This window comes from Cervus canadensis, chromosome 26 (assembly GCF_019320065.1).
Source record: "Cervus canadensis isolate Bull #8, Minnesota chromosome 26, ASM1932006v1, whole genome shotgun sequence".
Lineage (NCBI taxonomy): Eukaryota > Metazoa > Chordata > Mammalia > Artiodactyla > Cervidae > Cervus > Cervus canadensis.
In genome coordinates, this window is record NC_057411.1 from 34,269,981 (window position 1) to 34,284,856 (window position 14,876).

The 14,876-nt window shown below is 41.5% G+C and overlaps 1 protein-coding gene across 2 annotated transcripts in view; it reads left to right on the forward strand.

Annotated features, from left to right (window-relative positions):
* Positions 1-2,442: 2,442 nt before the first annotated feature.
* Positions 2,443-14,876, forward strand: part of COPS4 (COP9 signalosome subunit 4) — a 39,462-nt gene continuing 27,028 nt past the window's right edge. For both annotated transcript variants that reach the window (XM_043448040.1, XM_043448041.1), the window contains exons 1-2: positions 2,443-3,085; positions 13,222-13,301. In XM_043448040.1, the coding sequence (XP_043303975.1) occupies positions 3,012-3,085; positions 13,222-13,301 (154 nt within the window). In that variant the 5' untranslated portion in view covers positions 2,443-3,011. The remainder of the gene's footprint in view (positions 3,086-13,221; positions 13,302-14,876) is intronic.

Here is a 14,876-nt window from a genome sequence, read left to right on the forward strand (position 1 = left end):
GGAGAAGGAAATGGTAACCCACTCTAGTATTCTTGCCTGGAGAATCCCATGGGTGGAGGAGCCTGGTGGGTTACATTAGTCCATGGGGTCGAAAAGAGTCGGACACGACTGAGCGACTTCACTCGAAGTTGGAACTGCGACCCAAGGTTTGACCTAGCTAAAAGAACTAGGATTTGTGCACTTCCCATAACTCAGAGTTGCCCAGCTAGATTCCTGTTAAGCAACTGAAACGAGGGAGGGAAAAAGTTCTCAGTGCCATCCAGGTTTGTTCTTCTCACTGCTATAACCAAACCTAAAACTATGTAGTATTCTCTTAGAAGTTGAGCATGCATAATAGTCTGGAAAAGGGAGGCTTTGTCACATCAAAAAGTTTTAGTAGAACTGCTGCCTACAATAACTAGAAAGGCAGAGAACCTCCCTCCCTAGCTTGTAGGTCTAGTGGAGATATCTTGAAAAAGAGCCACTTTATGTATGTGGCTGCTGCTTTTACTTTTCAGCAAGGTATTACAAGAGTTTCCCAGGTGGCGCTAGTGGGAAAGAATCTGCCTGCCAGTGCAGGAGACAGGAGCTTCAAGTTCAATCACTGGGTTACCAAGATCCCCTGGAGTAGTAAATGGCACCCCACTCCAGTATTTCTTGCCTGGAAAATTCCATGGGCAGAGGAGCCTGGAGAGCTACAGCCCATGGGGCCGCAAAGAGTCGGGGGTAACTGAGCACGCACGCATAAGGTACTACATTTAGTAAAGCTTGAAGTCAGGCTAGACAGAGAACAGAATGTCTGGAAATTCTGGAACTTCACTAAATTGAAAAAGTTGACAGCTTGTGCAACCCTAAATTACAGGAGAGAAAACTTGGCTTAGAGATTTCTCAGAGCCCAATGTGATTTTTTTTTTTTTTTTGGCAAACACACATAAAAAAACAACAGAAAGGAAAGATACACTGAAGCAAAAATCAAACTAATAGAGTTCTCTTCTCACTTAAGCTTATTTTTTCAGATGATTTCAAGGATGCCATCATTAAGATGTTAAGAATGGGTTGCATATGGAAGTCAGGATATAGGGCAGATTTAATGACTACTTTTAAAAAAAAACTTTAGGAGCTTCCCTGGTGGCTCAGACATTAAAGAATTTGCCTACAATGCAAGAGACCTGGGTTCAATCCCTGAGTTGGGAAGATCCCCTGGAGGAGGAAATGGCAACCCACTCCAGTATTCTTGCCTAGAGAAAAGAACAGAGGAGCCTGGTGGGCTAAGTCCATGGGATTGCAAAGAGCTGGACATGACTGAGCAATTAACACTTCACTTCAAAAACAACTTTGAGTATGTTTATTGGCACCTGAAACTGTCTGTAAAGGAAGCAGAGTTTACTGAATATTCCATGAAATTATGTTAAGAAAAATCCCACTGAAAAACCTGGTCTACAAATGCCCTCAACTGTTCAAGTCCTAAAGTGTTCCCCTAAAGAGGGAATACCCTCCAACATCCAGTTAACTTGTATTTAGAAGGCAAAGCTGGGGTCCACTAAACACAATGAACAATGTAATCATCCTCTTAAAATGCAGTACTAACCATGGTGTCTGACCACCATGCAGGTGTAACAACTGCAGTGGGTGTTCATAATTCCTGGGCAGGATTCTACCATTGCTGTGGACAAGTAACTACTGTGTTTCCCACTCTTTTTTGGAACTGTAGTTATCCTATTCCTTCTGTCCTTGCTCCTCTATTGTTTTGTATTACATATTTGGGCCTGAGGCAGATAATTTGTTCTATAGTGTATGTATGTTTGGGACATGAACAATTACATCCAAACTTTTGGAGAGGGTTGTACATTATCAGATATCCTGGATTTTAAGCCGATACAGAAACTGAGTGGGAACTTGAACTCTCTTCTTTAAGGTTGCGTGTCGTACGGTAAGAAGGATACACACAGATAATGTATCATGATCAGAGGGACAAATGGCAGTGGAGACTGCTGGTTGACTCTCCAAAACCATCCTTTCCTTTGACCCAGGCAAAAGGAAACTAAATATCTAGACTCACAGTTGCCAGGCATGGAGATCTCACTAAGTTTTTAACTATGGAGGGACATCTGAACTGATAGCGAAGGACAGGAAAGCCTGGCTTGCTGCAGTCCATGGGGTCGTAAAGATTTGCACACGACTTAGCGACGGAACAAGAACAATAAAGACAACAAATCGCCACATTACTTTCTCAAAGGATTTCCTTGTTCTAGACGTCTTTTCTTTCCCCTTCCCCAAAGAGGGAACATGTTCTTTTTCACATATAAAGTGGCAAAAATTCAAAAGTTTAACATCCTTTGTAGGTAAGGCTGTAGAAATTTGCACTCCTATATAAATACATAAATACAATTACGGATCAAGGTAAGGCGATCATATAATTTGTCATCCAAATGGAACAGTTTCCAGAGTGAAAGGGCATGTTATTAACAATTACTCCAGGACGACAGATGGAAAATGGCACTGTCCTAGACAAACTGGGATGCATGATCAATCTATATACAGACGCAGAGTGGGAAGGGAATGGGGGCATTTTTTACTGTAGTTTACAAAAGTACCGGTCTGTGGTGAATTATAAACAAAAATAGCTCGTTCTTTACCACGGGTAGTTTAAGTGCAGCCTTAAAGAACAAGGGATGGTAAACTACAGACGGAGACACGGAACTTGACGAAAATCCCGAAGTTTTGCGAATCGGGCACTTACTGGGGTTGCACAACCGACACAGTCCCTTGGAGTTCATCCGCCAATCCGAAGTGGGAGCGCGTGAGCCCGAGCCTGTAAGAGAAGCCCGGGCGGGCCTAGGATTTGAGGAGTGGAGCTTCGCGTCAATCAACCCCGGGGGCGGGCCTAACGCAGGCGCCCACGCTCGGCGTTCTGGCCTACACAGGCGCTACTCTGTGGCATCTCGGGTTCCCTCTAGCCGCACTCTGGAGGACAACACTCGGTTTCTTTCGGCCGCGAGAGGCCCAGCAGCCTCCGCCGAGCTGGGAGAAAGATGGCGGCAGCCGTGCGACAGGATTTGGCCCAGCTCATGAATTCGAGCGGCTCTCATAAAGATCTGGCGGGCAAGTGAGTATTTCCTGGGGGCCTGGGAGGTGGAGAGGCAAGCCAGAGACTTGTTCTCCTTGGATTGACGGCGGCTTTCGGATGTGAAGCTAGGAGCGGGCCTGAAGACCAAGGGGGCGGGCCTGAGGTCGGTCGTGGAGGCAGATGTTGGGAGCAGCAGAAAACTGGAGGGGACCTTGTGCAGGGAGCGCTCAGGACCATAGATCTGAAGTGGCTGTCAACTTTTTCAGCCCTTGATGGCATCCTTTCCGTTCTCTTAAGATTCTAGAAGAGCGGTCTGTGGGACGACTGCTCCCATGGCCTTCTAAATCTTCTCTGGTGCCCCTTCCCATCGCTGGTCGGCCTCTCACACCGAATTCTGGCCTCTGTTTGCCTCTGCTCCGCCCGTCTTTTCTCTTTGACTGAGGGCCATTTATATTCCGGAACCTTGGTGCAGAGTTTTCCGGGGAGATGGCTTCTTGAGGCTGACGGGGGCTGAGGAGGTATGGCCGCTATCATGTCGTCCAGGACTACTTGAACCATCTTCTGTGGGTTGTGTTTTGGGTACTGTCTCTCCCCGCCACCAACTCTGAAGAAGGGCATGGAGGAATGTCATCACAACGTGGGTCAGGATGTCTAGAGTAGTGATGTTTGCAGAATTTTAAACATGATTAGAAATTTTGTCGGAATTTATGTAGAAGGGTTAGGTCCACTCCAACTTACATTTGTGATTTGTGCCTGCCCTGCAGTCAGTTATTCAACAGTGTTAATTACATCTAGACAGATAGATAGATAGGGAGATAGATAGTCTGTTTCCTCTTTGTAGATTTCACAGCACTATTTTTTTTTTTTTTGTAATGAACATGAATTCTGTTTCAAATGTGCTTCTCAAGTTGATCCTATTTACATTTGACAGCTAAGATCACCTTGCTTCGTTTCAACAGGCTACACCTGTTTTAACCTGGCCATTGAAACATTGACTTTGTTTTATGTAGGCTGTAATGCGTTTTGTCTGCTAGTAAACGTAATCCAGTATGTCAGTGGGAAATTTAGCAGTGCTCTTGGGCTTAACTACTTTGTGGGGCAATTTCCCTCTCAGGAAGATGGGATAATTATAAGATAATCTGTCTGAGGACAAAATGAATAGAGTGTGTATATGCACCCAGAACAGTACCTGGCACTTAGAAAGAGCCACAGGATTGTCCTCCTTACTATTATTATTATTAAGAAGCTGGTAAGTACATATTGACTTAATCCCTGGGTTGGAAATAAATTGAATATGTCTCACTGCTTAATTCTTTTTGCATGTGATTTTGATAGATTTGGATGAAAGTAAAACTTGCTTATATTTTTTTCCATGTTTGCTTTCCTTTTTATTTTGTTAAAAAAAAGATAAGTATGTTAGTTATCAGAAGAGATATAGTTTTCACGTATTTGCAGAATTCTGAAACTTAAGCTAAGCATTTACTTCCTCAGCTCTGAATTGCAGATAAACAATAGTATCTACCTTACTGGGTATGTCAGTTATTTACTGCTCTGTAACAAATCAAAAACTTAGTGGTGTAAAAGAAGTATACTTTCTCAATATGCTTTAGATTAACTAGGTCATTTTGCTGGTCTTGTCTGGCCCCACTCTTGCATACACGTGTAGCTGTTGGCTGGGTCTCTCTTTCTGCACACTGTCTCTTGTTCAGGGCCTTAGGAAGGTTCCAATGGGGTGAAAGAAACAGCTGGCAAGCCCTCTTAAGGAAGGAAGTCTCACAACATCATGTCTCAAGCACTGGTCAGAGTAAGTCCCAAGACCAGGCTGGATTCAAGGCTAGAGGAAATGCAATCTACCTCTATGGGAAGGGTGGCCAGGTTACATTGCAGAGGGGCGTGGTTAGGGGGAGGCAGTAATTGGATGCCAGTATTGTAAGAGTCTAGTACACGGATTATTGTGAAGATTAAATGGAATAAAGTACTTGATAACTGATAGCCAGTGCTTCTTAAGGAAAGTCTCGGCCTTGCTTGTAGGTACATATCTGGTCCTGTCTGGGCAAGAACGTGTCATATTTATTTTCACAAGAAAACAGTTCTGCCAGCTACATGCTCTATGAGAGAAATACTCTTTCACCAGTGGTTTTAGGGTTTGTATTAGGAGCTGAGTAACAAAGGTGGAGAAGGAAATGGTAACCCACTCCGGTATTCTTGCCTGGGAAATCCCATGGACAGAGGAGCCTGGTCGGCTGCTGTCCATGGGGTCACACAGAGTCGGTTATGACTGAAGCAACTTAGCGTGCATGCAACAAAGGAGTCCATATTAAGAGATAATGGAATAAATTCTTTTTTGAAATATTGCTGTGTTACCAGCAATTTACAGAATATCTTTGAGTAGTTATTCAATAAATATTGCTTGACTCAGTGAATAGCTGGAAAGGTGTAGAGTTTATATTTGAAACCAGGTTTCTCTACTCTAAAAAGCTAATTTTTAACCCGCCAGACTTCAGTGCTTTTCTTGTCAAAACTTCAATTAGAAATACTTTCCCATAACTATGAAATAATATAGCAGTTTAAAATTGATATAAAAAACCAGCCATATGAGAAACAATTTTGCCAATTATATACACTGCTTTTGTAGATATGCATTGTGTTGACTATCTCATAAAAGTTTCAGAAAAAGAGAAAACCCTTGAGAGAGGGCATTTGTTGTGCTAGCTTATTTACTTGGCTAAAACCTATGTGGTTCTTCAGAATTCAGTTCAGATGTTATTTCTTCCATAAAGCCTTCTTGGAACAACCATCATCACGTCGAGAATTCGGTTATTTGCTCTTCTTCTGCCCAGTGGCATGCTGTGTTTACCTCTAGGGTAGCACTTCATTGTTTTGTCTTTTTACTTCTCTGCTTTTCCAGCTAGATTGTTACTTCTTTGAGGGCAGGCTTGAGGTCATAGATTAAAGGTCTTTGCTTAGTCAGTGCTATACAGATTTGACCCTGCCCACCCCACCCCCAGTTCTGTGGGGTGGAGGGTACCCAGAGGAAGATATTAGACCTTTGAAATCTAAACATTTCATTTTACAAAAAACTGTTAACCTGGAGAAAGAAGAGAATGGGGGATCTTTTAGTTGCCCATGACTATAAAAAAGGTTGTTTTGCAGGAAAGAAAATAGACTTTTCTACCTCACAGAGGGGGATTTTGGATCAGAGCTTTCTGATAATACAGTAGAATAGATTGTAAAAAAAATACGCTCAGTCATGTCCAACTCTCTGTGACCCTGTGCACTGTAGCCCACCAGCGTCCTCTGTCCATGACAGAGGACTTGCCCGTCCGTTGTCCAGGACAGACTAGAGTGGGCTGCCATTTCCTTCTCCAGGGGATCTTCCTGACCCAGGGGTCGAACTCGGGTTTCCTGCATTGCAGGCAGATTCTGTACCGTCTGAGCCATCAGGGAAGCCCGGAGGACACACCCCCACACTCCCACACACACCCCCGAGGTCAGATTACACACACACGCATTACATACACTATACACACATATGCCCCAGAGGCAGGTTACATAGCTTCAGTGACCCCTTCTAATGCAGATTCTCTGGTTCTTTGTTATTCCCACATACAAGTTTCAGTGGTTCACATCTAAAGAGAGGCGTTCTGTAAAATCTAGTGCTTACCATATACCAAGCATAACTTTAATTACATTTTAATCTTAAACAGTAAATGGTATTATTTACGTTGGTGACGGTGGTGGTAGTTGCTCAGTCGTATCTGACTCTTTGTGGCCCGTGGACTGCAGCCCGCCAGGCTCCTCTGTCCTTGAAATTCTCCAGGCAAGAATACTAGAGTGGGTAGCCATTCCCTTCTCTGGAGGGTCTTCCCGACCAAGGAATTGAACCCAGGTCACCTGCATTGCAGGCAGATTCTGTACCATCTGAGTCACCAGGGAAGCCCCACTTATTATTTACATTACATATGAGAAAACAGGTGAAATCTGTTGCTCCGAGGTCACATAGCTAGTGACAAAGCCAGAATACAGTCTGTCTGCTTGGCTCATAGCCCTTAACTCAAAACACATCTACCTTTTGGTTTTATATTTTCAGCAAACTGGACGGCATTTCAGATATTGTATTTTTTTTTTTTTTGCCTAGGATATCTTCTCCCACGCTTTCCCACTTAACACTAAGTTCAGATATTTAAAATGCTTACAGATCAACCTCATTAGAAAATTATTTCTTTTCTAAATTATATTAGCACTTAGCTGTAAGATTTTGTCTTTAATTTTCTGCAACTTTATTATGATGAGTGTGTGGATTTGATTTTGCTCATCTGTGTCAATTAAGTTTTGCTGTGAAATAAACCACCCCAGAACTTTGTGGCTTAAAACAAGAGTCATTTATTTAGCTCACAGTTGTGTTGACTGGCAGTTTGAGCTGGGCTCAGCTGGTTGATTCTTCCCTACTCCACATGGTCGTGGTTCCACAGGGGCTCCACGTGCATCAGATCAGGTAGGCAGCTCTGCTTCTCTGTGTTGGCTGGGGCAGTGGCGCTGACTAGACTACTTACCTTATTATCCAAAAGGTTGTGCAAGTGAAAGTTGTTCAGTTGGGTCCAACTCTATATAGCCCCATGGGCTGCAGCCCACCAGGCTCCTCTGTCCATGGAATTCTCCAGGCAAGAATACTGCAGTGGGTAGCCATTCTCTTCAAGGGATCTTCCCAACCCAAGCATCAAAGCCGGGTCTCCTGCATTGCAGATAGATTCTTTACCATCTGAGCCGCCAGGGAAGCCCTATCCAGTAAGTTGGCCTGGACTAATTCATGTGGCAAAGTCAGGTTCCAGGAGGTAAAGATAAACACAAATTCTCTTGAAGTCTGTGCTTGGAGCAGGCATGTTACTTCCACTGCCTTCTATTGGTCAAAACAAGCCCAGATCAGAGGGTGGGGGGATAAACTCTACCTCTTGATGCAAAGACCTACAAAGTCACATTGCAAAGGTGCATAGATACAGAGAGTAAAAGGATTGGGGCCAATTTTTGTAAATGCTCTCTGGCATTATCCTGGTTAGTTAAGCTTCTTTGTGTTTCTTGAATCAAAGGATTGGATTTTTTCATTGTCTTAGAGGTTTTTCAGTTCTCTCTCTGTAAATGTTGCGTCTATCCCATTCTGTTTTCTCTTCTAGGACCCCAGGGAAACCCAAGTCAGGCCTTCTTACTGTGACCCCTCTGCCCTTTACTCTGTCTTCTGTGCTTTCCATTTCAGTGCTTTATTCTGGATAAGTTCTTCTGACCTGCTTTCTAGTTTACCAGTTCTTCAAGAGGGTCTAGTCCACTGGAAAGAACTCAACTGAGTTTTAAGTTTTGGTGACATTACTTCTTAGTTATGTAGTTTTGGTGATTCTTTTTTTTTTCAAATGAACTTTTTATAATTCCTAGTTTCTTGCTGAAACTTTCTAAAAGCTTGTCTTTTTCTCTATAAACTTGATAAGCGTAAGTGTATTTCAGTCTTTCTGATAACACCAGTATCTGGAGTCCCTGTTTGTTGCTGTTGTCTGTTGTTTTTGTTGATTCCAGGTAATATTGTCATAGTGGTTTCCCTGATGGCTTAGTTGGTAAAGAATCTGCCTGCAGTACGGGGGACCCAGATTCGATCCCTGGGTCGGGAAGATCTGCTGGAGAAGGAAATGGCAGCCCACTGCAGTATCTTTGCCTGGAAAATCCCATGGACTGGAGGGTCTGGTGGGCTGCATGCAGTCTGTGGGGTCACAAAGAGTCGGACATGCCTGAGCATCTGAGCGTATTATTAATATTGTCATATGCCTTGTAATGTTTGTTGTTGGGCAAATTATTTTTAAATGTATTTTTAGAAACAAGTGGAGGCCTATGATATTACCTTTCAGGGAGGAATTTCATTTCCTTCTGCCAGATACTTGACAGTGCTAGGAGTCTAGGACCAAGGCTTCCAGATTTACTGGTCTTGCTACTAGATGATCCTTGGAATAGAATTTGTAACCTTACTTCCAAAGTGCTAGTGTTTCCTCTGGCAGGTAAAAACCCTCAGATCCCTGTTCTAGTTTTATTAGTGGGCCAGAAATCGCAGCTTGCTGTCTCTCCAGCAGATGGCAGAACACCCTAGAGCCAGCCCACTTCCTTCTCCCCCCAGACGCACCTCTCAGCCTCTCAGACATCCTTCCACAGTCAGCAAACGCTTTCAGGCAGAAGCTGTGAACCTTTGTGCTCTTAGTCTCTTTTGTTTACCCTTTCTTGCTAGGATTTTATGCTCTTAAATTTTTTGTTTCATTTCTTTCAACTTTCTATGTTCTTTTGGAGGTAAGTTTGGTCCAATCTCTAGTTCACCAATATTATAAACAAAAAGATTTGTGAATACATAACCTGTTACACTTGTTTTGAGCATATATAGTGACTGTGGTACATTTGCACATGTATGTGTTTTATTGACCAAATCCCTTCAAGTGCCGAGAAATCAGAAATTGACATACTGAACTTTAATTCATATGTATAATAGATGCTTGATAAACATTTGTTGATGGTAAATGAATGGGACAGACACAAGGTTGCCTTAATTAACTAAATTTCTTTTCCTCTATAGTATTTTTTTTTTAATGAAAAAATATTTGGTACTTGTCATGTACCACTCTGCATCAGTCATTTTTCCATCTTTTCCATTGTTTTAGATTTTAAAAAAATTTTTTGATGTTCCCAATATAGATTAGTTGATTGATAAGTTGTGAAACTGTATATTAAAACTTAAGTTATTTCAGTCCAATTCAGTCACTCAGTTGTGTCCGACTCTTTGCAACCCCAGGAGTCGCAGCACGCCAGGCCTCCCTGTCCATCACAAACTCCCGGAGTTTACTCAAACTCAGGCCCGTCGAGTCGGTGATGCCATCCAGCCATCTCATCCTCTGTCGTCCCCTTCTCCTCCTGCCCCCAATCCCTACCAGCATCAGGGTCTTTTCCAACGGGTCAACTCTTCGCATGAGGTGGCCAAAGTACTGGAGTTTCAGCTTCAGCATCAGTCCTTCCAATGAACACCCAGGACTGATCTCCTCTAGGATGAACCGGTTGGATCTCCTTGCAGTCCAAGGGACTCTCGAGTCTTCTCCAACACCACAGTTCAAAAGCATCAATTTTTCGGCGCTCAGCTTTCTTCACAGTCCGACTCTCACATCCATACATGACCACTGGAAAAACCATAGCCTTGACCAGACAGACCTTTGTTGTCAAAGTAATGTCTCTGCTTTTTAATATGCTATCTAGGTTGGTCATACCTTTCCTTCTGAGGAGTAAGCATCTTTTAATTTCATGGCTGCAGTCACCATCTGCAGTGATTTTGGAGCCCAAAAAAATAAAGTCTGACACTGTTTCCACTGTCTCCCCATCTATTTCCCATGAGATGATGGGACCAGATGCCATGATCTTGGTTTTTTGAATATTAAGCTTTAAGCCAACTTTTTCACTCTCCTCTTTCACTTTCATCAAGAGACTTTTTAGTTCCTCTTCACTTTCTGCCATAAGGGTGGTGTCATCTGTATATCTGAGGTTATTGATATTTCTCCTGGCAATCTTGATTCCAGCTTGTGCTTCTTCCAGCCCAGCGTTTCTCATGATGTTCTCTGCATATAAGTTAAATAAGCAGGGTGACAATAGACAGCCTTGACGTCATCCTTTTCCTATTTGGAACCAGTCTGTTGTTCCATGTCCAGTTCTAGCTGTTGCTTCCTGACCTGCATACAGGTTTCTCAAGAGGCAGGTCAGGTGGTCTGGTATTCCCGTCTCTTTCAGAAGTTTCCACAGTTTATTGTGATCCTCACAGTCAAAGGCTTTGGCGTAGTCAATAAAACAGAAATAGATGTTTTTCTGGAACTCTGTTGCTTTTTCTATGATCCAGTGGATACTGGCAATTTGATCTCTGGTTCCTCTGCCTTTTCCAAAACCAGCTTGAACATCTGGAAGTTCTTGGTTCACGTATTGCTGAAGCCTGGCTTGGAGAATTTTGAGCATTACCTTACTAGCGTGTGAGATGAGTGCAATTGTGTGCTAGTTTGAGCATTCTTTGGGATTGCCTTTCTTAGGGATTGGAATGAAAACTGACCTTTTCCAGTCCTGTGGCCACTGCTGAGTTTTCCAAATTTGCTTGAGACATTGTCATCTTTGAATACAATATTATTAGTATAAGATAACTGGGATTTAAGAATAAGAGGGTTTAGCCATAGTCTTGATTTAATTTATATGAAAAATAAGCTAATCTAAAAAAGAAATCATAAGCCAGTGAATGCATTAACTAAAGTCATGCCCAGGGCAATAAAATGTATGTATAAATGTAAATAGGGAAAAAAAATCTATGTCCATATGAGAGTGTGTATATGTATATATACAGAGAGAGAGAATAAGATTTTTTGTGTGGGGGGGAATCTCAGTTCCTTGACCAGGGATTGAACCTGGACCATGGCAGTGAAAGCCTGGAATCCTAACAGGCCACCAGGGAACTCCTGAAAATGAGAGTCCATCTAAATAAATTATTAGATGACTGTATTTTGTCCCTCAAATGTAGCAGTTTTTAAAGTAGCAATTTTTATTTTAAAGCTTGATAATATTTCCTTGTTTTCTTGGACTAGTTTGACTCTTCTTTTGGAGTTGGCTGTTGGCTGTCTTTTCTGTCAGCATACCTGCTTTCTTACAAAGCCAGTTTGATTCATTGCAGTTTTGAGAAATCATACAACCAAGCTTGTGAGAATATCAGATGAGAATCAGTGAGTGCCAAACTGTAGCTTGAGGATGTGCCTTAGAAATACAAGTCATAAATTTGAAAGAATTTGGGCCCTATATGTATATTTCTGTTTCTTGACTGTATTCTGGAAAATGTTCTGAATAATTGCAATTAGGTTTTTAAAATGCATTAATGAATGCTTTTAAGAAATATTATGATTGAGACAAAGGGGATAAAGAACAGTATAATACCTATATATCAACCACTCAGTTTAAGAAATAAAATGTTCCTAATACCGTTGTATCTTTGAGTGCTTATGATGTGCTAAGTACATCATAAGGCATTATATGTGCTATACTTAGTCGCTCAGTCGTGGCTGACTCTCTGCGACCCCATGGACTTATAGCTTGCCAGGCTCCTCTGTCCATGGGCATTCTCCAGGCAAGAATACTGGAGTGGGTTGCCATGCCCTCCTCCACATAGCAGTAAATGAAATAAAAAATCCTTGTCCTGATGGAGTTGACAGGTTAGGAAGCAATTTGCTATTGCTTAGTAATTCTTATCATTCTTGTTTTTAGCATTACCCCCTCATTTTTTAGAATGCTGCTTTGAATTTTTGTGATCATGAATATTAGAATAGTTGTTAGAAGTGAATGCAAGTAGAGAACTCACGGGCCCTGACTGACAGATGAAGGACATTCAGTCAGTACACTTGGCTTGGTGGGGTGTGTTTTGTACACACTAAGACACTTGATCTCTAGTATTTGGCTTCATTGACTAGTCAACATTACCCTGTTGTTGGTAATCCTATATTCATTAGGGCCATAAGGAAAAGGTTCTGGGTCACCTCAAATAATGTCCTTGTGCGTACATTAGTGAAGGAAATGTAGCTTACCTTTCGAGGCACTTGAAAGAAAATTGATGTTTTAAATTCAGAACTGAAACTTTAAAGAAAAAGTGGCATCTTAGATCCAGTAACTTAGATTTAGTCTTTTTGTCATGGACATGTAAACTTTAAAAATTGTGGTATACTGTAATGAAAACTAGAAGTGGCACTTTGAATTATAGATTTAATGTTTCTTATGATGGACTGAAAACTTAAATCTGTAGTGTACTACTATAAACAAAGCCACAAACTAGAGCACAATGAAAGAAAGCACAGTAAATAGAAATAAATATCAAAGTTAGTATTAGATTATATGCTCAGTTGCTCAGTTTGTGGCCCCATGGACTGCGGCCCTCCAGGCTCCTCTATCCATGGAATTATTTAGGCAAAAATGCTGGCGTGGGTTGCCGTTTCCTCCTCCAGGGGGTCTTCCTGAGCCGGGAATCACACTTGTGTGTCCTGCATCTCTTGCATTGGCAGGCAGATTCTTTACTAGTGAGCCACCTGGGAAGCCCATAGTCTATATAGGTGACTTCTAAACACACCTTTTTTTCCCCTTCTGTATTATTTTAGGTATCGTCAGATCCTGGAAAAAGCCATTCAGTTATCTGGGGCAGAACAACTAGAAGCTTTGAAAGCTTTTGTGGAATCAAGTAAGTGGAGTAAAAATTCTATGTTTGCCTTGTATTACCAAGTTAAGACTTAAAAGCTTGCTCAAGCCTAGTTTTAGATTAAATTGTCAATATAATTTACATTGCGAGTAAATTAAATATGTATTGAGCTTGACTGATTTTAGAATTTTAACTCCATGCCACTTGACATTTGTTTTTCAATGAACTGTGAAGATGTTGTTACGTTTACCTTTATGGTTTTGCATAGTTATTAATATAATAACTGATGAGAGGCAGGATAGCAAATGACAGAGAATAGTCTGGATTTAATCCTGGTCTGCTGTTTTATTAGCTGTGTCATCTTGGGTAGATTATATAACCTCTCTATGCCTCCTTTTCCTTATCTATAAAGGGGGGAATATGATAACTACCCTGTAGAATTGTTGGGAAATTAAATGAGTTAATGTCCATAATAAAGTGCTTACAATAGTACCTGGCATATGATAAGTGCTAGATAAGTATTAGCTGTTGTTAAGAACATTTCTTTTGAATGGGAACTAGAAATTTCTGTTTTTTTAAGATATTCTTCCCATACCCAGTTATTTTGAAAATTCCTCAGAATTCAGGCTGGGATTTATTCTGAGTTCACAGTACTAATGATACTTGAGAGTGCTTTATAGCTTATAGTGTGCTTTCACACACATGCGTCACAGAGGCTCCGCTTTGTGACCCTGTGATTAACAATGTAGGTGTAAGTAGCCTATATAATATATCGTAAAATGAGTCTCAGGGTTCAGGGACTTTTTTCCTCAAGGACATTTCATTAGCCGGTGGCAGAGCCTAGACTTCTAACAGTTATAGGTGCCTGATGGCATTTGTAATGAAACTGTTCTCCATCACATCCGGTATCATCCAATTCCAGTTAATACACTGTAAACTGATTAGTTACACAGCCTGTCAGTTACTGCCTCAAATAACTCGGGCTTGCAATGTGAAACAGACTGGCAGTGGTTTCAGAAAAACTCATAGCTTTTTAAAGACCATTGCACTTGGTAGTAAAAGAGCAGTGCTTTTTATAAACTTTGAATCCAGTGAACCACCAAAAAAAAAAAAAAGCAGTCTCCTGTTACAATCATTTGCATCAGCGGAATAGTTTTTGAACCATCGTTTATTTCCTCAGTAACTACTGATTTAAACTAAATTTATCTAAGGAGTGGTTCACAAACATGAGGCATCTTTTTAAAGTGTAATGAAAGTGATAATAATAACTGACATTTGTTGAGTGGTATGTGCCAAGGATTGCTTAAAGCGCTTTAGATAAATTGCATTGAAGTTTCACAGCAGCCTTCTTCACGGGTTTCTTCTTCTGTGAACCTAACTTCACAAAAGAGGAAAGAGAAGCACAGGGAAATAAGTCTCTTGCCTAAGGGCATATAATCAGGAGGGTTTGTAAGCAGTGTGGCTCCAGAGTTTTCATCCTTAATCATATATAATAATACAGCATAAATGTTTACAAGCAATGGCATAAAATATGTTTATACATCTTGTTGCTTAGTCACTAAGTCCTGTTCAACTCTTTGCAACCCTATGCACTGTAACCCTCCAGGCTCCTCTGTC